This window comes from Brassica napus, chromosome C5, assembly GCF_020379485.1.
Source record: "Brassica napus cultivar Da-Ae chromosome C5, Da-Ae, whole genome shotgun sequence".
NCBI classification, from domain to species: Eukaryota; Viridiplantae; Streptophyta; class Magnoliopsida; order Brassicales; family Brassicaceae; genus Brassica; species Brassica napus.
In genome coordinates, this window is record NC_063448.1 from 6,687,714 (window position 1) to 6,712,320 (window position 24,607).

The 24,607-nt window shown below is 31.0% G+C and overlaps 4 protein-coding genes across 4 annotated transcripts; all 4 read left to right on the top strand.

Annotated features, from left to right (window-relative positions):
- The first annotated feature begins 7,002 nt into the window (after positions 1 to 7,002).
- LOC106430966 (probable fucosyltransferase 7) lies at positions 7,003 to 10,391 on the top strand. The gene is made up of 2 exons (XM_013871763.3): positions 7,003 to 7,335; positions 7,413 to 10,391. The coding sequence occupies exons 1-2, from the start codon at positions 7,164 to 7,166 to the stop codon at positions 8,870 to 8,872; spliced, it is 1,632 nt and encodes a 543-aa protein (XP_013727217.2). The 5' UTR covers positions 7,003 to 7,163; the 3' UTR covers positions 8,873 to 10,391.
- Positions 10,391 to 13,082, top strand: LOC106430958 (fucosyltransferase 6-like). Its single transcript, XM_048758051.1, has 2 exons — positions 10,391 to 10,582; positions 10,669 to 13,082. Exons 1-2 carry the CDS (start codon positions 10,402 to 10,404, stop codon positions 12,117 to 12,119), a joined length of 1,632 nt encoding a protein of 543 aa, XP_048614008.1. The 5' UTR covers positions 10,391 to 10,401; the 3' UTR covers positions 12,120 to 13,082.
- A 2,153-nt stretch (positions 13,083 to 15,235) lies between these two features.
- LOC106430948 (probable fucosyltransferase 8) lies at positions 15,236 to 17,106 on the top strand. Its single transcript, XM_013871747.3, has 2 exons — positions 15,236 to 15,481; positions 15,553 to 17,106. Exons 1-2 carry the CDS (start codon positions 15,373 to 15,375, stop codon positions 16,968 to 16,970), a joined length of 1,527 nt encoding a protein of 508 aa, XP_013727201.1. The 5' UTR covers positions 15,236 to 15,372; the 3' UTR covers positions 16,971 to 17,106.
- A 4,595-nt stretch (positions 17,107 to 21,701) lies between these two features.
- Positions 21,702 to 23,995, top strand: LOC106430969 (probable fucosyltransferase 8). Its single transcript, XM_013871766.3, has 2 exons — positions 21,702 to 22,233; positions 22,304 to 23,995. The coding sequence occupies exons 1-2, from the start codon at positions 22,038 to 22,040 to the stop codon at positions 23,755 to 23,757; spliced, it is 1,650 nt and encodes a 549-aa protein (XP_013727220.2). The 5' UTR covers positions 21,702 to 22,037; the 3' UTR covers positions 23,758 to 23,995.
- Positions 23,996 to 24,607: the final 612 nt, after the last annotated feature.

The window sequence follows — 24,607 nt, forward strand, 5'->3', positions numbered from 1 at the left end:
AATTTAGAAATTATATAGATATATATTAATTTTAAAAAAAAAAAATTGGGGAACCAAAACTAGTTCTTAATTTAGCTATGTCCTAGACCAGTCTTAATATAAACATAAGGTTCGATCTCAACCCATAAAAAGTTAGGAAAATTGCCAAAATGATTCAAAACTTGATTTTGATTACAAAAATTTACCTCAAAAATTCAATCAAATGCAAAAAGTAACTCAAAATGTTAGTGGAATTACAATAACCTCCTTATGATCAAACAAAAAATATGTATTAAGTTTTACCATTATAACTCGGTATGTGAGAAGACTTCTTTGTAAATCTTCTCATTCAGTAGATCTTTAAAATAATTTAAAATTTTATAAAAAAACATTTTGATGGGGGGGGGGAAATTAAAATCATGTAATAATAAATATTTCAAAATGATGTAAATTTAGTTTTAATAAAATTGAATTATTTTCAACATAGATGAGTGAATGTAAATTGAATCATGATAGTCCTTAGTTTAAGGTTTGGTAACATATGTTATAGTATTGTTGGTATTTTTAAGGCTAGATTTTGAAATCTTATTTTTTTAAATTGATCTATATGTGTTTAGTGACTATCTAATAACTTGATTTAAACACTTTCTAAGTATCTATTAAGTTTAAGGAAGTATTTTTTGCTTAATTATTTGATTAGATGGTCTGGAAGACTCACATAAGACTTTTAGGGTTTCCGCCTAAATTTTAATAAAATTTAGGGTTCCGGCCTAAATTTTAGAAAAATTTAGGTTTTTCGCCTAAATCGAAGTCTTCCAGAAGTCTTCTAGGGGAAGTCTTCTCATGTATTGGATCTTAAAAATATTTAATAAATTTTATAAAAAATATTTTGAAAGGGAAAAAATCAAAATCATGTATTAATAAACAATTCTAAATGATGGAAATTTAGTTTTACTAAAATTAAATTATTTTTAACATAGATGAGTGAATGTAGATTGAATCATGACAGCCTTTGGTTCACGGTTTGACAACATATGATATAGTATTGTTGGTATTTAATAAGTTGGTTTGACATTTAATGATTTTTGTTTTGCTATTTAGTTAGTTATTTGATTAGGTTAGAGTTTGGAAGGCTTCGAGAAGATTTCTGACATATTCATTCCTAAATTTTTGTAGAATTTAAGTTTTTCGCCTAAATTTTAGTAGAATTTAGGTTTTCCGCCTAAATCGAAGTCTTCCGGAAGTCTTATCTCGTATTAGATCTTAAAAGTAATTTATAAAATATATTTTGATAGGGAAAAAATCAAAATCATGTAAATATAAATATTTCTAAATGATGTAAATTTAATGTTACTAAAATTGAATTATTGTTAATATAGATGAGTGAATATAGATTGAGTTATGATAGTCTTTGGTTTAGGGTTTGGTAACATATTTTATAGTATTGTTGGTATTTTTAGAGTACAATTTTGAAATCTTAACTTAAAAATAATAATTAAATTTTACTTATATGTGTTTAGTTTTGTGTTTGTTGAGCATTTTAAAAGTTTATTTTAAGGTTAATGAAGTGTTTTTTTACAATTTAGTTAGTTATTTTATTTTAGGGTTAAAAGACTTCTTGGAAATATTTAACCTAATTGGAGTTTTTGTTTCCGTATATAAATAAAATTTACACATTCTCTTTCTTCTTCTTAAATGGATACAAGAAAAATATAATGTTTCTCACTCTAAAACTCTTCAATCTCTCCCTAATCTCTTTGAAGATAAAAACATCAAACTTTAAATCCATTTTTCATTTTTTTTATGTCTTCTCACTATTTTATTTTTAGATCCAGTGAAATTCATGTTTAGCTTTTACAAGCACACATAACTTCTTAATGGAAATTACTCTCTCGTTTTTAACCTTGAATCATGAACTTGAGTAACTTTAATAAGCTTATAGTTTTTGAAATTTAAAAAAAGTTAAGATTTGTGGATGCAATAAGAGATAAAGTGAAAGAGAAATGATTTATGTGTGTAAAAATGAGGATATGAAGATGTATATGTTGATTTTAGGTGTATTTAGAGCTTGAAATTGTTTGTTCATGGTGGTTGGTGTTTTGATGGCAATGACAATGTTGTAACTAAATGAGGAAGATGAGGATGAATGAATAAGTCGAAATTATTGGTAATAGTGAATTCTCATGAATTTTGAAAATTTTGAGATTCCATTGTTATTGGTTCTTGGATTTCAAAAATTTTAATAGAATCCATTGTTATTGGTTTAAAAAATTTCAAAATCCATTCAAATCTCTTGTTATTCAAAAAGTTTAGTTATTATTGATTATCTAATTCTAACAAAATCTAGTGTTATTGAAAGATTAATTCTATTCATTTTTACTCATAAGACTCAACTTTAAAAAAATATCATATGTTGTGATTTTCAAAATCCATGTGATAAAAAACTAGAAAACAAATAATTATTCTTACCAAATATCTATTGCACCTTAATCATATGTCCAAAACTATAATCCATTACATTTATATACTTTTACATTTTAGAATATACAATTATTTTATAAATAATTATCATTTTGAATATATATATTAACAATTACATTTCTAAATATTAATAATTTTAAAATGAAAATTTTAAAATGGTTTCAAAAAAGTTTAATTTTTAAAACAAATTTGAGAGCCAGAATCATGGATTACACGGACAAACCGGAGTTTAGAAAATATTTTGAAAAACAAAAATCTAAAATCAAAAACAAATATTAAAAAGTTCGAATTTGAAAACATATAATTCAAAATTATAAAAGAAACTTATTTATTCTTAATTTTTATTATTTTATTACTTTTATATATATAAAGCAAGGGGTAAAATCGTCTTTCGTTTTTTTCATAAAATATTTTTGATCATTTTTCTCTTTGAAGGCTCTTTTTATGACAAAATTTTTGAAAAGGCTATTTAAGAAAAATTGTCCAATTTTGGTATGTATCACTATTAGTTTCTTTTTCATTTGAAAGAAAAAATAAATAATAAAGCTATATGATTTAGAAAATAAATAAATTGTATATTTACTTTACAAAAAAATGATAGAAAATAGGTAATACAAATTCATGAAAATCTATACTGATCCAAAAAAATTATGATCAAATTTCATAAGTCAATGTATATAAATTTTCACAATCCACGTAATTTTTAAAATCTATCGAGTCTTAAAATTCATAAAATCTATACAAATTTAAATTCACAAATTGATCTTATCTTGTATTAGATCTTAAAAGTAATTTATAAAATATATTTTGATAGGGAAAAAAATCTAAATCATGTAAATATAAATATTTCTAAATGATGTAAATTTAATGTTACTAAAATTGAATTATTGTTAACATAGATGAGTGAATATAGATTTAGTTATGATAGTCTTTCGTTTAGTGTTTGGTAACATATGTTATAGTCTTGTTGGTATTTTTAGAGTTCAAATTTGAAATCTTAACTTAAAAAAAAAATTAAATTTGACTTATATGTGTTTAGTTTTTTATATATTGAACATTTTAAAAGTTGATTGTAAGGTTAATGAAGAGATTTTTGCAATTTAGTTATTTATTTTATTTTAGGGTCTAAAAGACTTCTTGGAAATATTTAACCTAATTGGAGTTTTTGTTTCGTATATCAAGAAAATTTACACATTTTCTTTCTTCTTCTTAAATGAATGCAAGAAAAATGTAATGTTTCTTACTCTAAAACTCTCCAATCTCTCCCTAATCTCTTTTAACATAAAAACATCAAACTTTAAATCCATTTTTTATTTTTTTTATGTCTTCTCACTAATTTATTTTTAGATCCAGTGAAATTCATGTTTAACTTTTACAAGCACACATAACTTCTTAATGGAAATTACTCTCTCTTTTTTTACCATGAATCATGAACCTAAGTAACTCTAATAAGCTTATAGTTTTTGAAATTTTAAAAAAGTTAAGATTTGTGGATGCAATAAGAGATAAAGTGAAAGGGAAATGATTTATGTGTAAAAATGAGGACATGAAGATATATATGTTGATTTTCGGTGCATTTAGAGTTTGAAATTGTTTGTTCATGGTGGTTGGTGTTTTGATGACAATGACAATGTTGTAACTAAATGAAAAAGATGAGGATGAATGAGTAAAACATTCATTTTCAACAACAAAAAAATTGCATTTTCTTGAATAAGTCGAAATTATTGGTAAGTGAATTCTCATGAATTTTGAAAATTTTGAGATTCCATTGTTATTGGTTCTTGGAATTCAAAAATCTTAATAGAATCCATTGTTATTGGTTTAAAAAATTTCAAAATCCATTCAAATCTCTTGTTATTCAAAAAGTTTAGTTATTACTAATTATCTAATTCTAACAAAATCTAGTGTTATTGGAAGATGAATTCTATTCATTTTTAGCCATGTTCGGGAACGCGCTAGGCGTTAGTCGGGCGGTCGGGTTGGGCCTAGCGCCTAAAGAGAAAATCGGGGATTAATCGGAAATTATGCAGGCCAAAATTTTTATATTGTTTATTATGTTATAAAACATGTTAATCTTTAATTGTGTATAACATTAATACATTTTCATATTTAAGACTGTATAAAACAAACAAATAGAATATATAAACTTAATATAGTGTAATTTTCATCAAAATTATGAATATAAATGATATTTATAAAATTTTAGATCAAATAAATAAATAAAAATATTATTAAAAAAATAGAAAAATAGATTAGGCGGCCGCCTAGGCAGCTAGGCGGTCTAGGCGGAGAAAATCGGATATCCGATTTTTTTAACCAATTTGGCATAAATCGGGGTGGAAGAGTGACGCATAGCGCCTAGACGGCTAGGCGGCCGATTTTTAGAAAAATGATTTTTACTTAGGCCTGGGCGTTCGGGTACCCGTTGGCGTTTGGTTTGGGTTTTTCGGATTTTTGGATTTTCGTGTTTACGTTCCTAGGTCCCGTACTAAAATTTTATTAGTACGGGTCGGATTCGGAAAATAACACTTCCGGTTCGGTTCAAAATTATACTGCATCCTAAAACCCATAATGTAATCATATATCGTACGGATTCGGGTTATATCGGTTCGGTTCGGATATAACCGAAGTAAAAAACAAAATTTTTGAAGCAAAACATAAAGAAAAATATCTAAATTAAATAAAAATTAATCTATCACACATAAAATTGATAAAATAACAATAAAATGTTAAATCAAGCATGAAAATATATATCATTTGTAAACAAAATGTATTACCTTACAGAGAGTAGACTTTTTATTTCAATGAGCAAATCATAAAATACGTATTTATAACTAATTGTGTACTTAAAGCATTTATTAAAATTTTAATATTTATTATTTTATGTCACATTACCACAAATATTGAATTTAATAATTGAAATACTTATATATATTTCAAAATATTTCTAATGACTATTAATTTTGGATTTTTCGGGTTACTCGTTCGGGTTCGGATATTTTGTGTACCACCCTACAAGATCTGTTCGGATATTTTTACATTTCGGATCGGATAACGGGTGGGGTTTTTCGGTTCGGGTTTTGTTCGGATTTCGGGTTTTGGATTTTATGCCAAGACCTATTTTTACTCATAAGACTCAACTTTCAAAATATCATATGTAACCTTGTGATTTTCAAAATCCATGTGATAAGAAACTAGAAAACAAAATAATTATTCTTACCAAATATCTATTGCACCTTAATTATATGTCCAAAACTATAAAGCAAGGGGTAAAATCGTCTTTTTCCTTTTTCATAAAATATTTTTGATCATTTTTCTCTTTGAAAGCTTTTTTGTGACAAAAACTTTGAAATGACTATTTAAGAAAAATTGTCCAATTTTGGTATGTATTATTTTTATTTTCTTTTTCATTTGAAAGAAAAAATAAATAATAATGTTATGTGATTTAGATAATAAATAAATTATATATTTACTTTACAAAAAAAAATGATAGAAAATAGGTAATACAAATTCATGAAAATCTATACTGATCCAAAAAAAATATAATCAAATTTTATAAGTCAATGTATATAAATTTTCACAATCCACGTAACTTTTAAAATCTATCAGCTCTTAAAATTCACAAACTCTACACAAATTTAAATTCACGAGATCCTTCATCAGCAGCTCTCTCCGGCGGGAGAATCGGCTGGTAATAATAGGAATGGACATCCATGCATTTGTTCAGTGTTGCAGTGGCTTCCATACATTTGGAGACGACTTCCATAAAATTAGGTAGCGAGTCGTGACAAAACAAAAAGTATATGTAGCGAGTTACATATACTGTATTTGAACCTTTTTTATGGGGGTGCAAAATAAACTCTTTGGATTAATATAAGAGATATAAAACTTGATTTCACACTAAACATAAATATATTCTAGAATATTGAAGTGTTTTTTGTTGTTAATTGATTTATAAATACTCAATTTCAGGCCTAAGTTTATATGGTCCTATCATACAACAAGTCTCACAAAGATCAACAACTTTCTCTTTGTTTTCTCAATTTTATTGGATGGTAGTTGCAATTTTTTTCTAGAATTATGTTGTCCATTTGTTTTCTCATTTTGACGGTTTGGGAGTCGCTTGGCTAAGTAAACTAACTTAGTTAGCAGGTTAACCAAAATACCAGGTTTTCATAAACTTGTATCACTATTTATGTCTAAATAAAATACAAATCATTGACCTTATATACTCATATGACAAACATCTCAACACCCGGAATTTAATAACAACCAGAAACTTTTTTGGGCAAAACAACATGAAACTTTACCTTGGAATAAAACACTAAAACTGAATGTGATTTGTCCACAAGACAATTAAGAAAAAAACTGAATGACAAATAATAAATATATTGTTGAGATCTTGACATCAGAATATTTTGTTGATTAAACAAAACTTCTTATTTGTCAATTCTTCGTTAATTTAATAATTTGATTGTTCCATATACACGGAATATCGTCACCTACATCAATTTGTTTTCTTGTAACAAATATATGAAATAATCATTAGAATAATATTGGAGTCGCTTTCAGAGTTTGTCCAATTTCACAGCATAACAAATTTATAATATTTATAAACATACAAGTTTTAGATTGACTTGGTCACAATAAGAGTTCTAAACTCTTTATAACTCCTAAGTCCTAACAATAATTGATACAACAACATGTCAGTGTATATCATCAACTATTTCAAGTCTCCAATTAAGTTTTTGTGGGGTTTGAGTATGAAGATGAAGCTTTTGTTAACAGTCGGCACTTGCTTAGTACTTTGGTCGGTGATGTTAGTATCTTTCTCAAACGTCTTCAAACACCACCTTCTTGGCGCTATAGTCAACGGTATGTTCAGTTCTCTTTTGGATTTTCATATTCAGAATTAATCATCCTTTGGACTTAGTATTTTATTTTTGTTATAGGTTCAAATGATTCCGACAAACCTAGGGATAAACTGTTAGAAGGTCTTTTAACTGCTGATTTCGATGAAGATTCTTGCTTAAGTAGGTATCAGTCTTCCTTGTATCGCAAGCCATCTCCTTACAAGCCTTCTCAATATCTTGTCTCTAAGCTTAGAAGCTATGAGAAGCTTCACCAGCGTTGCGGTCCAGACACAGAAGCTTACAAGCAAGCAACAAAGAATCTTGGTCATGATGATGAGAATTATGCAAACAAGTCCGTTGGTGAATGCAAATACATTGTGTGGGTCGCGGTTTACGGTCTTGGAAACAGAATACTAACTCTTGCCTCAGTCTTCCTCTACGCGCTCTTGACAGAGAGAGTTGTCCTTGTTGATCAAAGCAAAGACATAAGTGATCTCTTCTGCGAGCCGTTTCCAGGTACTTCATGGTTACTCCCTAATGAATTTCCATTGATGAATCAGATCGATGGCTACGACAAAGGATACTCTCGTTGTTACGGAACAATGTTGAAGAATCAAACAATTAACTCCACTTCAATCCCGCCGCATCTGTATCTTCACATCCTACATGATTCAAGAGATGAAGACAAGATGTTCTTCTGCCAAAAGGATCAAACTATGATGAACAAAGTCCCTTGGTTGATTGTCAAAGCCAATGTCTACTTTGTTCCATCTCTATGGTTTAATCCAACTTTCCAGACGGAACTAATGAAGCTATTCCCGCAGAAAGAAACCGTCTTCTACCACCTGGCTCGATATCTTTTTCACCCGACGAATCAAGTTTGGGGTATGGTCACAAGATCCTACGATGCTTATTTATCAAGAGCAGACGAAACACTTGGGATACAAGTAAGGGTTTTCAGCAGACGCGCTGGTTATTTGCAGCACGTCATGAACCAGATTGTAGCATGTACACAAAGGGAGAAACTGTTGCCTGGACTAGCTACACATGAATCACAAGTCACCAATACATCAAGAAGCAAGAAACTTAAAGCTGTTCTTGTCACATCACTGTATCCAGAGTACTCTAATAACCTCAAGAATATGTATTGGGAACGGCCAACTTCGACAGGAGACATAATAGAAGTCTATCAGCCAAGTGGAGAAAGGTTTCAGCAAACAGACAAGAAGCTTCACGACCAAAAGGCGCTCGCCGAGATGTATCTTTTGAGTTTAACTGATAACACTGTCATAAGCGCAAGGTCTACGTTTGGATATGTTGCTCATAGTCTTGGAGGGTTAAAGCCATGGTTACTCTATCAACCAACGAGAGGTAAAACTCCTGATCCACCATGTGTTCGTGCTGTATCCATGGAGCCTTGTTTCCTTACTCCTCCCACTCATGGATGTGGAGCTAAGAAGAGAACTAACTCGGCCAAAGTCGTGCCTTTTGTGAGACATTGCGAGGATCTTTGGCATGATGGGCTTAAACTATTTGATGATACTAAAGATGAGTTATAGATGGTGTTACAAAAAAAAAGATGTTATTCCACTGAAAACAGAGAAACTTAAATGAATTTTTATTGTATGTAAAGAAAAATATATATTTGTATAGAGTACAGATGTCTTAAAAAATATAATTTGATTCAATGAATCAATTTCTTTACTAAGCATTTTGCAAAAAAAAAAAAAAAGTTCTTTAGTAAGTAGTCAAGTATGAAATCGAATTGTCGATATTACCTTCTTTTTTTGTTTTCTTTTGACAGGCGTCAAATATTATCTTACCTATTAAATTGTCAATAAATATCACTAAATTAAATTAAATTTTTATCTTAAAATTTGAATTTAATCCGTTAAGCTTTGTATATACTTATTAGTATTTAATCCGTTACAAATATGGAAATAATCCGTCAAACTTTTCGTAGAAAAAAGTCAATATTACCTTTACTGTTTTTAATACTACCTTATTTCATATAGTAATTAGCAGATTGATATCTAATTAATACAAATTCAAAGCGTGTATTTACTGATTTTATATAGATGCGAATGTTTAAAACCAAGAAGCCCTTTTTCTTGAAAAATAAATCCATGTTTTTGGTTTATGGTCTTCATGAACATTTCTTAAGTTCTATGTGTTTTGAATTAATAAATAAAAGAAATTACCGTTTGTTTGTTGACTGATTAACAATATGGATACCAAGCAACCACTTGATTCAGACGATGAGGAACAAACGTATTATCAAAGATCAATTCAACCAAAACCAGATCAATGGAAAAAGGTACATAAGTTATGAGTTTATATAGTGTTTATCACTTTTTATTTGTTTCCTGTTCATATTTAAGCTCACGTCTCAACATGTGTAATTATGTATATATCAAAACACGAATAAAACAAATCAATTGATACAAATGTTATATCAAGATTATATCAATATTGATAGACTGTAATGGAGGAGCCTGCTCAAGATCTAAATCCACATCAATTTTAATTTTCTATCATTCATCTATGCCTCTAAAAATTCTAACGTGACTTTAAATTTAATGTGAAATTAGTTGAACAAAGTTTTCTAAGAAATTATCAAAGTTGTCCTTTTGATATACAAGTTGTCATATGGTAAAAGCATTCAAGACAATTACTGTATCTTTAGTTGAATTGGAAGCTCGAGTTAGGCCGTTCTAGGAAGCTCGTGTTCGGCCTGTAAACTATATAGATAATACATCAAATGTGATGTTATTGTATAGAGTCCAAGTTTTGAACATAAAATCGTTTGTTGATAGTTCAAAACAAGTCTCTCACTTGCCATTTCTTACGTTAATTAAAATCTAACATACAGCTTGATAATCGATAATTCCAAAAATTACGACTTTTTATACGTTAACAAATGTAGAGTCACGTACGGAGCTCGTTTATAGACACAACCTAACACTGACACATTGGAATATTCAAACTCTTTATTTATAAATATCAAGTTCCATCCACTAAAAATGGATCACAATTAAAAAAAGTATAACCATACACGCTAGATTAGACTAAAGTAATCACGTATCACATGTTTCAGATTTCCGGAGATGTTTTCAGGGCTTTGGGTTTAAAGATGAAGATTCTGATGACAGTCATCTTTGGTGGCTTACTCATTGGGTCTGTAATCTTACTATCATTCCCACACAGCTTCAGCGACCAACTTCTTGATGCAACAAGCAACGACCAACTTGTTGCTGCAACAATCAACGGTAAATTAACAACAAAACAAAATAAAATCATTAATCTTTTAGGTATTTTTTTTACTTTAATATTTTCATTTTCTTGTGATTACTAGGTTCAAGTGAATCCAAAACACCCCATGATAAACTGATAGGAGGGCTTTTAACAGCTGACTTCGATGAACCTTCCTGTGTGAGTAGGTATTATCAGTCTTCCTTGTACCGCAAGCCATCTCCATACAAGCCTTCTGAATACCTTGTCTCTAAGCTAAGAAGCTATGAGAAGCTTCACAAGCGCTGCGGTCCAGGCACAGAAGCTTACAAGGAAGCAACAAAGAATCTTGGTCATGATGATGATAATTACGCAAACAAGTCTGTCGGTGAATGCAAATACGCTGTGTGGGTTGCGGTCTACGGTCTTGGAAACAGAATACTAACTCTTGCCTCTGTCTTCCTCTACGCGGTCTTGACAGAGAGAGTCGTTCTCGTTGATCAAAGCAAAGACATTAGCGATCTCTTCTGCGAGCCGTTTCCAGGTACTTCATGGTTACTCCCTAACGACTTCCCATTAGTGAAGCAATTTGATGGCTACGGCAGAGGAGACTCTCATTGTTACGGAACAATGTTGAATAATCATGCCATCAGCGCAAACTCAACCCCTCGGCATATATATCTTGATATATTACATGATTCAAGGGATGAAGATAAGATGTTCTTCTGCCCAAAGGACCAAACTATGATCGATAAAGTCCCTTGGTTGGTTATCAAAACCAACGTCTACTTCGTTCCATCTCTGTGGTTTAGTCCAACGTTCCGACCAGAACTGATGAAGCTGTTCCCGCAGAAAGAAGCAGTGTTTCATCACTTGGCTAGGTATCTTTTTCACCCGACGAATCAAGTTTGGGGTATGGTCACTAGGTATTACAAAGCTCACTTAGCCAGAGCAGACGAGAAACTCGGGATTCAAATACGTGTTTTCGATGATAACGCAGGCTATTTCCAACACGTCATGGATCAAATCTTGTCTTGCACGCAAAGAGAGAAACTGTTACCTCAAGTCGTTACACAAGAAGAGTCAAAAGTCAACGCATCGACAAACCAGAAACTCAAGGCTGTTCTCGTCACATCTCTGTATCCAGAGTACGCTGACCGCTTAAAAAGCATGTTTTGGGAGCGACCTAGTTCGACAGGAGAGATCATCGAAGTTTATCAGCCAAGTGGGGAAAGAGTTCAACAAACGGACACGAAGATTCACGACCAAAAGGCCCTCGCGGAGATGTATCTTCTGAGTTTAACGGATAACATTGTCACGAGCGCAAGGTCCACGTTCGGGTATGTTGCTCATAGTCTTGGAGGGTTAAAGCCATGGTTACTCTATCAGCCAAAGGATTTCAAAGCTCCTGATCCTCCGTGTATTCGGTCCACGTCTATTGACCCTTGTCACCTTACTCCTCCTTCTCATGGATGTGATGCTGATTGGGGAACATACTCGGGGAAGGTTGTTCCCTTTGTAAGGGAGTGTGAGGATCGTGAGCATGATGGGATTAAGCTATTTGATGAGTTGTAATAGTTCTTGTTTTATCTTAGTTGATTTTATCGGACTATCGGGTTAATGAAACACAGGATCAAGTTTATTTTTCTTTTGATCTTCCTCTATAGTAATGTTTCATGTGCTTAAGAGAAGATCTTACAGTTTAGAGTTTACAAGTGTTTCCTCTGTATTAATAATATGTTAAGGCGTATAACTAATTTGGGAAAATCGCTTAAAAAACCATGAAGTCGGCAAAAGTTAGTACTTTAAAATTTGGAGTTCAGCTTCTAACCCTTTAAACACTGAAACTTGTTTCAATAACATATTAAATATCAAAACTAATTTATTTGTTGCACACGTCAAATTATGACCGGTTACTGTTCATTAGCAGGCAAAACCGGTGACGTGGCGGTTTACTTTTTAAATTTCTTTAAAAAAATATTTTAACTAAGAAAGCAAATAAAATTATATAAAAATTCAATATAAATTCTAAAAATTGATAGTAATTCATTAAAAAATCAGGAAAAATAAAATAAAATTCAAAAATACTAAAAAGAATAAAAATAAATTTATAAATTCAACAAAATATAATAAAATTAATTTTTTTTTAATAAAAATCGATAAAAATAGGAAAAACAAGAAATTTTTAATAAAATCTGGAAAAAAAATTCAAAAGTTCAAATATTAAATAATTTAGTTGTCACAAAATTTTTTTTGATTGTTTGTTTATTTGAGATTTGGTTCTTCCATTCGTTTTACTAAAAAAACTAGATGATAACATGCGCTCTCTGCGGGGTGTATTTTTTAAAAACATATTGTACTTAAATATGTTAAATAATATACATTTTGTCATCAATAACTTTTTTTACATTTGATTAGAGGTGGGCATTCGAGTACCTTTTGGTTTGGTTCGGTTCGGATCCTTGCGGGTTTGGTTCAGTTCAGATCTTTGCGGGCTTGGTTCGGGTTTGAGTTTGAGTTCGTTTAACCTATTTATTTTTTTTTTCAAAAATTAAAGTTTATATATACTTTAAATTTTTCAAAATCTAAAAATAAAAAATAATATATAACATATAAATTTGAATAATGTATGCCAAAATACTTAAATTTAACATAAAAATTGGTTTAGCTTAAATATTTGGATAGGAAATCAATAGATATTTTAAGTATCGTTTAGCTATTTTAAACATATACTTATAACTATTTGTATATATTTCCAAGTATTTTGGACAACTTAAAAACATTTTATATATTTTGAATATTTTTTAGATATTAAATATAAAAATAATTAATATATTTAACTATATAAATCTGGTTTGGATATACTCGGATACCCAAAATATTTTGGTTCGGATACCCAAAATATTTTGGTTCGGATTAGGTTCGGTTCCGGTTCTGTAGATACCAAAATTTTGAACCCATTCGGATATATAACCAATTTTGGTTAAAGTTCAGTACTATTTTTTGGATCGGTTTTGGTTTGGTTTTTTAAATTCATATTTTTTGCCCAACTCTATATTTTTTATTGTGACAAAAATTTAAACGAAAATGATGATGGTTCATATTGATTTTGGGTATGCTATAATTTTTAAACCAAAACACATTTTACTATGTATGTGACTCATTTAGTTAATCATTAAAAACTGTTTTAGGCCAATTTAAGAAAAACCATGGGTTGAACTTAAAAAAAAACACCATTTCAGATTGTCAATCGACACTTCTAAATATTCTCTGTTGGTGTTGTGACGAATAGATAGGGGGGTTAGGGTTAGGAAAACAAATTTGTTGTGCCATCCATGTTTTCTCTAGGTGATTTCAATAACTTCTAAATAAATCTTAGTTGTATCGATTTCTTGTAAGATTTTCGAACAATATTAATTAATAAAATCTTACACATGATGAATTTTTTCTCAATTAATATATAGGAAATTAAAGTAATCACATAAATCAACATAATACCTCTTGTTTATTTACAATATATTTATGGTAAATAAATCAAAATAACCATTTTATTTATTTTATATGGTATATAATTATACTTCAATGATATTGACATAAATATATAGTATATTTTAATATAAATATTTATTATTGAGACTTCCTACTCATATGGTTTTATTAACATTTGTATACTTGATGTAACAAAAAAATTTAAACATTAATCCCAAAATTTTTGATCAAAATTAAAATATTAAGGTCTCAATACTCTTTCAATGCAAATTTTAAAATTCACGAATTTATGTATTTTTAAATGGTACATAGTTTAATTTACACAATATTAAAATAGACATATATATTATTGAATATGAATATCTATTAAATAAAAATTCATATTAATACGATTTTATGATCATTGTATCTTGTTTTAACAAAACAAAATTAAGCCACTAATCAAAAAAATCAAAGGGATTCTTAACATTTTTGTAATTTAAAATCGTTTAAAAAAATCAAAATATAGCATATAAGAAAAAATATTAATATTTTTAATATATGGTTAATATGATTGTTTAATTTCTTTTAATAATATAAAATTAAACAAAAATGAAGAAGGATACAAAAATTGTTTTCAAATCTCTATTATTCATAATCATTAATTTCGATATATATATATATATATATATATATGTTAATCATATTATGTACACCGTAGCTTTCATTTAAGGAAAGAATACACACTACTTATATTTTGAGTTGATATAATGTTCCTCAGCAATTAGATTTTGGACCTACAAATTATTCAATTGATTCTTATGTTGCCACGTAAACTAAATTGACATTCTAATTAAATGACATATCATCAAATCTCTTTTGTAATTAGTACAAAATATATGTTAAAACTTTTTAAATGATTTTCAATTAATATATAGGAAATTCATAATATTCTCAATTAATATACTGGGGATTCATAATATTGATGAGGATTCCTCCTGCCTAATAGGCAAGTCTAAGGTTTGGTATAATCAAAATCTACAATGCTTTACTTAATTATCAATGGGAGATAAGAGACTTGTGGTTCAAGTTTAGAGGAGGAAGTAGCAGGAGGTCCCTTCAATCATTAAAAAGGCATGGGAAGGATAGATACTGTACCAAAAAAAAGGACAAGAAGCGTCACCATCACCTTCAACCACACATTTATCATCACATTTATAAAAGAAGTACAAGAACCTTCTACCATAATCAGAACTACTGTTTTTAAGTCACGCTTGAACCCTTTGAATAGCGCTTAATAATAACTGAAACTACTACTTAAAATCTCAAGGGAAATTTTCTGAGCTTCTGGGTTTTCAAGATGAAACTAAGGACATTATTTGTCACTTGCTTACTACTTTGGTCACTCATGTTACTATCATTATTCATCATCTCCAACCACCAGCTTCTTGACGCTATTACCATCAACGGTAAAATCATTCACCTTTTTGGTTTTGTTAATCAAGAATGCTCCATTGACTATGTTCTATTTTCCTGTTAGTTCCAAAGGATTCAGGGAAAGCAAGGGAGGATAAACTGTTAGGAGGACTGCTTAGTGAAGAGTTTGATGAAGGTTCTTGCTTGAGTAGGTACCAGTCTTCATTGTACCGCAAGCCATCACCGTACGAGCCTTCTCAATATCTTGTCTCCAAGCTTAGAAGCTATGAGATGCTTCACAAGCGTTGCGGTCCAGGCACAGAAGCCTACAAGAGAGCAGCAGAACAGCTTGGTGACGACAGTAGATCTGTTGGTGAATGCAGATACATTGTGTGGGTCGCTGTTCACGGGCTTGGAAACAGAATAGTATCTCTAGTTTCTACATTCCTGTATGCTCTCTTGACAGAGAGAGTCCTTCTCGTTGACCAACGCACAGACATGAAATATCTCTTCTGTGAGCCTTTTCCTGGTACTTCCTGGTTACTCCCTGTTGATTTTCCTTTGATGGGTCAGTTAGATAGTTCACGTTGTTACGGAACAATGCTGAAGACTGATGCCATAAACACAGGAACCATCCCCTCCTACCTCTATCTATATCTTATTCACGATTATGAGGATCATGATAAGATGTTCTTCTGTGAAAGAGATCAAAATCTCATCAGACAAGTCCCTTGGTTGGTCTCCAACTCAAACCAATACTTTGTTCCATCTCTCTGGTTGATCCCTAGCTTCCAAACCGAACTCATCAAGCTGTTCCCAAGGAAAGACACCGTCTTCCACCATTTAGGTCGCTATCTTCTCCACCCGACAAACCAAGTTTGGGGTTTGATCACTAGGTTCTACAATGCCTACTTATCAAGAGCAGACGAGACACTCGGTGTTCAAGTACGAGTTTTTAGCAACCCCGCCGGATACTTGGAGCATGTCATGAACCAGATCCTATCATGCACGCAAAGAGAGAAACTATTACCTGAGCTGACTACACTTGAATCACAAGTCACTAATAAATCAACAAGCCCGAAACTCAAAGCTGTTCTTGTCACGTCACTTTACCCGGAGTACTCGGAGAAGCTAAGGACAATGTACTGGGAAAGCCCGAGCTCGACAGGAGACATGGTACAAGTTTACCAACCTAGCCAAGAAATGTTTCAGCAGACAGACGAGAAGCTACACGACCAAAAGGCACTCGCTGAGATGTACCTATTAAGCCTAACTGATAACCTTGTCACAAGCGGCCTGTCTACGTTCGGATACGTTGCTCAAAGTCTTGGAGGATTAAAAGCATGGATACTCTACAGGCCAACGAACCACACAACTCCCGACCCACCGTACGTTAAATCCGTGTCGATGGAGCCATGTTTCCATAGACCTCCTCCAATCAATGGTTGTCAAGCTAAGACAGTGAATAGCACCCGTTTTGTTAGGCGTTGTGAGGAGTGGACCATGGGGCTTAAGCTAGTTGATTCCGCAGATGTGTTTTGATTCGTAAGCTCTCATATTCTTACAAAGTTCATCATTTTTGCCTAAAATAAAAAAAAAAAAAATCACCAAAGATTGTTAACAGTCATTGTGAGGTTTGTCTTCTTATAAGAAGCTGAAACAGAGTAATTCATTTTCATGATCTTAGCGTATAAGAACTAATTATTGTGGTGTACACTATGAGAGAAACTATTACGTCATGTAGTCTCACAAGAAGTATCCAAGGTCAATATATCAGAAAGTCAGAAAGTTAGGCTGTTCTTGTCACATCTCTGTAATAAAATACTCTGATAACTAAAGTTTGTGGACCGTCGCTCTAATGACGCTCATTCAATTCTGATTTGTCCACAAAACGCTAGAGATGTTACATTTTATGATGGTCACACTTTCGACTAGTTAGTTTATGAGGACACTGTGTGTAGTAAATAACATATAGCAGTGATTACAAAACCCCAAGTTTTGATTGTTTGCGTTTTGTACATATGAAAAAGATATCCCCTATCTATTAATTATGGAACCAGGACCGGCTTAACATTGTTATGGATCCTAGGGCAAAAAAAAAATTTACCCTCTAAAATTTATATTCAGATAATGTATAAAATATTTTTAAAATTTATTCAGTAATATTTTGTATATTTTGTGATGAAAATAAAACTATATGCATATCAAATATTTTTGGACCCTTTTCAATTTTATTTATTATATTTATAATTTTGCATATAAAAATATAGACTTTTTTTAAAAAAAATTAGGCCCCTTAGCTATTAATATACAGGGGGACACAGACTTGGGCCCGGAGCGGTCGCACCGCTTGTCTCCCCTCCTCAGCCGGCTCTGCATTGAACATTACAACATGTTAAAATCTTTAGAAAAATTAGTTGGTCCATACAAATATATGTTATATGATTTATTTATCTAAATACCAAATTGATTAGTAGTGTACAAAAGAATATTTTCAATTTTTTTCTTAAATAAAAGCTATGAAATTACATAATATGTTAACATATATATGACAATTAATGATTATGAATAATACATATTTGATAATAATTTTTGTATCCTCTCTCTTTTTTTGTTTAATTTATATTATTAAAAAAACAATCACATTATACATATAATAAAAAAATTAGATTTTTTCTTGTATATTATATTTTAATTTTTTTAAAACAACCATAAATCACTAAAAAGGTAAAAGTCTCACTTTGAAAATTTTGTGATCAATGGTTTATTGTTTTTTGTTCAAGCAAGATAGAAATGATCATAAATCGGATGAATATGAAGTCTCATTAAAAGATATTCATATTATATATATATATATATTAATATCATTTAAACTAAATTATATACTGTGTAAAATATATAAATATGTTAATTTCAAAATTTACATTGAAAAATTATTGAGATCTTAATATTTTAATTTTGAAATTTGTATTGATAAATCTCACATTAAAAGTTTTGTGAATAACGGTTTAAATTTTTGTTACAACAAATATACAAATGTTAATAAAATCATATGAGTAGGAAGTGTCAATAATAAATATTTATATTAAAATATACTATATATCTATGGAAATATCACTAAAGTTTAATTATATATCATATAAAGTAAATAAAATGATTCTTTTGATTTATTTACTAAAAACATGATTGTAAATAATCAAAAGATATTCGTTTTGATTTATGTGCTTACTCTAATTTATATATTTTTATGTATACCAATTATTTTTTAAATATGTGGTTTCTAATATGTTATTTGATTCTGACAACCCGAGAAATACACTTCTTCAAATCAAAGTGATTTTTAATATTGAAAGCACTATATATATATATATATATATATATTATTTCATTCAGAATAAATATTTTAGTTTTGATTTTTACTCCTAAAAAGTTTTTAATGAAATATCAAGATTCCAATCACTTCCTTTTGAGTTTGCTTGAAGAATGAAATATTTGATCATTCGTCTAATATTTGTTTCTCCATAATACCATATCTAGCTATTATAATCGTAAGAATGAGAGATTTGAATTATTTATTATAAGTTTTATGGTTTATCATTTAATAAATCAAACAGTTCTTACTTTATACATAGTTTACATATACTAGAATGGTAAAGTATTATATATTTTTTTATCGGTGTACTCTTAAGTAACTAAACCTCAAAAGCGTAGGTTAATAAATAAGTAATTTGTTTTGTTGTTCTAGAGTTGGATGATTTTTAGACCGAACTAGTGAATATATACTAGACAAACATTTATATTTCGAGTCTGCACTTATATTCCATAACAGCTTAATATATTAGATTTTAACATTAACATGTGAATAGAGTTTGGCGATGATTTGTTTTTCAAAAAATTGATTCTTAGATATATATATCTGAAGTGGAACTAATTTTTACAGATGTCCATGTTTTTAAATTGAAACTTATGTAATTCATCGAATTCACAGAAGAAGTTAAAAAAAGAAACAAAACTCATGTCAGTGAAACAAAAACGAGAATGAAAGTACAATTTTATAAACATAGAAAATGAAATCACTTATAGAGAGTCAATAGTAAACAAATCGAGAGTAGAAAACCTAATCCTTTTTCATCATTTTACAATCTATGTTGCATATCTGGTTTTAGTGATTTGTGTGAGTCACAAAACTTATTTTTTTTGGGAAAATTGTTTTTTTAGAGCAAAAAAAAATGATAACTATGTCATTTTAGACTAATATCTATTTTGTGTCATTTTTGTCTATAATACCCTTTAATATTTTTGAAAATATATTTAATAAATAATTTTACAAATAAAAAAAAAATTGAAAAAATAGTAACTATTGATAAAATACCTATATGAACTTAGTGGTATTTTTTCTAGTTCTAAAAATGTTTAAATCATAATATTCAGATTCTGTTCTAAATAAAGTAGAAATGACATTCTAGAAAGTAGAAAACGAAATCCACTTTTTTCATTGAATGTACAATGTTTAGAATACGTGATCTACGTAAATAAGAGTATTCTAAAAATATTTAGAATACACATTCCGCGCTTAACCGACCGATATAAAATCTTTAGAAATCAAAATCTACACATTAATATAAATCTAAAACACGTAGAAACCGACTTCTATAGATTTACTGTAAATCTAAAACATGTAGAAATCAAAATCTACACATTACTATAATTCTAAAAACCTGAAGAAACCGATTTCTACAAATTAGATGTATTCTACGGATAAGAAATCAGTTCCTAAAAATATGGAAACAAAATATTTGGGAATATTCACTTTCATATTTTGAAAAAAAAAGATTTAAAAAAAAACAAAAAAAAACGTGGTAACCTTCTTCTCACGCCGTCTTCTATATTCCATTGATTGTTCACAAAAATTTCACAAAAATTTCACATTATTTCTACCAAATCAGTGTGAAATTGAGTAAGTTAGGGTTTATGAACCTGAGACTTTGATTTTCTCCTCCTTTGTTTGTGAAGGAGATGAGAAATTATGGGTTTCATCCCAAAGAAATTAAGTTTAAAGAGTTGAAATCGTGTTTGGTCGGTTCAAATCAAGTGGGAATCAAACCAGATATAACCGAAGAAAACCAGGAAATTGATTTGGAATACTTACCTGGGCACATGATCGATCGGTCTATAATTCGAGATCGGTCGATCTGTATGAAATCGAGTTTTGCCGATCGAGTGAAATGGACCATGTTGATCAGTATATGCTCCGTGTTTTTTTTTTGTTTTGCATAATGATCAGGACCGATCGATCCGTTCAACCTTGTAATTTCGGATCGATCGATCCCGCTTGATCGAACTCATTATTTATTATATTTAAAAATTACAATTTTAAGGGCATTATTGTTATTTTGAAAATAGTTAGTCTAATGGGACATAAAGTATCTGAGATTAGTCTAAAGGGACATAGTTATCATTTTTTTTGCTATAAAAAAACCATTTTCTCATTTTTTTTGTGCATATAAAGTCTTAAAAATAATTAAAATGAGCTGTAATACGTTAACACTTCAACAACATGATACATTTAAGACACCAATATTTGTCTTCGTCATTTTACAATCGATAAAGATTGTAGTGTTGCAAAATGTTAAAATCATTTAATGAACAAACATTAATATAAAAAGAGTTATTCTTGGGTTCACCTCCTATACCTCTAGGTTAACCAACCAATAGGATTTCATTATTTCAAATTCGGTATCTTTTAGAAAATGAAACAAAATATTGTCAAGTTATATTATGTTTTTAAAATCCTTAGCAAAACACTAAACCCCAAATCTAATCCCTAAACCCTAAATTCAAAACCCTAAACTCTTGGATAAACTCTAAACCCTTGGATAAATCATAAACTCTAAATCAAAAACACTAAACACTAAAACCCTAAACCTAAACCCTAAACCCTTGAGTGTTTTAGTGTTTAGTGTTTTTGATTTAGAGTTTAGGATTTATCCAAGGGTTTAGGGTTTACTCAAGGGTTTAGGTTTTAAAATTTAGGGTTTAGGGATTAGGATTTAGGTTTAGTTTTTTCTTGACGATGTTAAAATTTTTTTTTTGTAATTACTACTATTTTTTATTTATTTATTTTTATCTTTTTATTTTAAAAACATAATATAACTTTACAATATTTTGTTTTTTTATAAAAGATATCGAATATAAAATAACACAATCTTATTGGTTGGTGAACCTAGAGATTTATCATAGAGGGTGAACCCAAGAATATGTCATATAAAAAACTCATCTCGCGCATGTGCACAGGTTATCCTCTAGTAAGTTATTATTAGGTTTGGCAAAGGTAAGATTTCAGTATCGCAGTGCTTCTAAGAGTATTAGTTTGCTAGTTTAAACATGGAAAGAAGATAAAACCAAAACAATACTTTTCAGGATGTTTCACTTCACCTGTTGATGGCCCTCTTTCTCCAAACTCGTCACTACAAAGACAGAACTTTATTGTAACCCATAAATTTTTATCATCTCCTTTAAAAATACAAGAAAAAAAGCTAGTTTCAGGTCAGAGCGTGAGTCCATGTCCTTGGCTTTCAACTAATATAACTGAAACCAAAATATATACACATGCATACAGACCAAAAGAAAAGAAAAAACAAGAGTAAGCAAAAACAGAGAAAGCATCACCTCTTTACAAGAATGAAGTCCACCAGAACATGCATCACTTGCTTTGTAGTCTGCTCCATGCTTCTACTTGCATTTTCTAACATCTTCAGTCGCCATCCATGGGATCTTGATCCACCTAATGTTACTACTACCACCGGTATGATAGATCATTCATCCATCTCTGCTCATTTGCTTTTTGACCTCTGTCTTTCATTTTCTTGTAATAGGTTCAAAAAATCCTGAAAATCCAAGGGATACACTGCAAGGAGGGCTTCTTGCTAAAGCATTTGATCAAAAATCTTGTCTGAGTAGATACCAGTCTTCGTTATATCGCAAACCTTCACCGTACAAGCCTTCTCTAGACCTCATCTCGAAGCTTAGAAGCTACGAGAAGCTTCACAAGCGCTGCGCTCCAGGCACAGAATCTTACAAGAGGGCAACAGAGAACCTCCACAAACTTTCAGACGGCTCTGGTGAGCAATGCCAATACATTGTGTGGGTACCACTGTCTGGGCTTGGAAACAGAATACTTTCTCTGGTCTCCGTCTTTCTCTATGCTCTCTTGACGGACAGAGTCATCCTCGTTGACCAACGGAACGATATAAACGATCTCTTCTGCGAGCCGTTTCCGGATGCTTCCTGGTTACTCCCTCTTGGGTTTCCATTGGCAAATCAGATAGACAGGTTTAACTGGCGGTCACCACGTTCTTTCGGTAACATGTTGAAGCATCATCGTTTGATTAGTAACTCCTCAATAAAAAGTTTCCAAACATCATATCTTTACCTCCACCTTGTTCACAACTACGGGGAGTACGACCAGATGTTTTTCTGCCAAGGAGATCAATCGCTGATCCGGGAAGTCCCTTGGCTGATCGTTAAATCAGACAACTACTTCGTCCCGTCTCTATGGTTACTCCCTAGCTTCCAGTCTGAGCTAACCAAGCTGTTCCCAAAGAAAGACACCGTCTTCCACCATTTAGGTCGGTATCTTATTCACCCAACCAACCAAGTTTGGGGTTTGGTCAACAGATTCTACAATGCTTACTTGTCAAGAGCAGACGAGAGGCTCGGGATTCAGATACGGGTTTTCCATCGCGCAGGGTTTCTCCAGCTCGTACTCGACCAGGTTGTATCATGTACACAAAGAGAGAAACTATTACCCGAAGCACAAGAAGAAGAACCACCGCAAGTCAATATATCGAAACTTAGAGCAGTTCTAGTCACGTCTCTGAACCCAGAGTATTCTAATAACCTGAAGAGAGTGTACTGGGAGCGCGTGAGTTCCACAGGAGACGTGATCATCGGAGTTTATCAAGCAAGTCAAGAAATGCACCAGCAAAGAAACAAGAAGCTTCACAACCAAAAGGCCCTCGCGGAGATGTATCTACTTAGCTTGACTGATAACATTGTCACCAGCGCGTGGTCTACGTTTGGATACGTTGCTCAGGGTCTAGGAGGGATGAAGCCGTGGATACTGTACAAGCCAGAGAACTACACGGTTCCTGATCCACCATGCGGTCGTGCCACGTCGATGGAGCCCTGTTTCCATTCTCCTCCGTTGTATGGTTGTGAAGCCGACACAGGAGGAACTGATGCCTTGAAAATAGCTTCGCCTTTCGTGAGGCGTTGTGAAGATCGGGTTTCTGGGATTAAGCTATTTGATCACCCACAAGAGTTATAGAGAATCTTTGAGAGTCTTTTTTTTTTAACTTGTACTACCTCTCCATCTTTATAGAAAATCTTTGATGAGCAACTAAGACTATGGCTACATGTTATATTTACATCACCGTCAAATTTCAATTCCTGGTTAATGTCTCCTTTGTAATCCAGGCTTAAGCTCGCAATATATATGTAGTTTCCTTTCTTCCATTAACTAAAGTGTAAAAGCTAAAACTTTACACTTAACCTTTTGAAATCTATCTGAGCTCGGAGAATTCCCCGGTAAATATCGCCGATGCGGTTACGATCGATCGTCTCTAGTCGATGCTCGTCAGAGAAACGAATTAGCTGATGGTACCGATGAGTCAACTCGCGAGTTGTAGTTAGGAAACTCGGTAATCTGGAGAAGATGAGCACGTGACTAGCACGTGGAAAAATTAATACTTATCTTTATAATTCAGCCTTTCAATTATGGATTAGATTTTATTATGTTCCTCAATACAATTACAGTACTCAACTACTACACGGGATGATTAATTGCCAAGTTTCTAGAATATAAAGTAGGGTACTATAAAAAATAACTTTGTACTTTATAACATGAGCCAATATGGAAACCATAAAGACAATCATGTAATTTTGAAAAGCATATCCAAATTTTTATAGCTCGAAAAAATTAGTATAAATAATTGTAATTAAAATCTTATATTTTGCGATTGTCTATGTTTATGCTTGACACGTGACAACGTTCTGAAATTTGACAGACTCACATTTAAAAGAAAAGATGCAGACTCAGAATATTGCTTCCAATTTTTTAAAAAGATATCTCGTACAATCATTATATTATTATACAATAATAATCATAAGAGATTCAT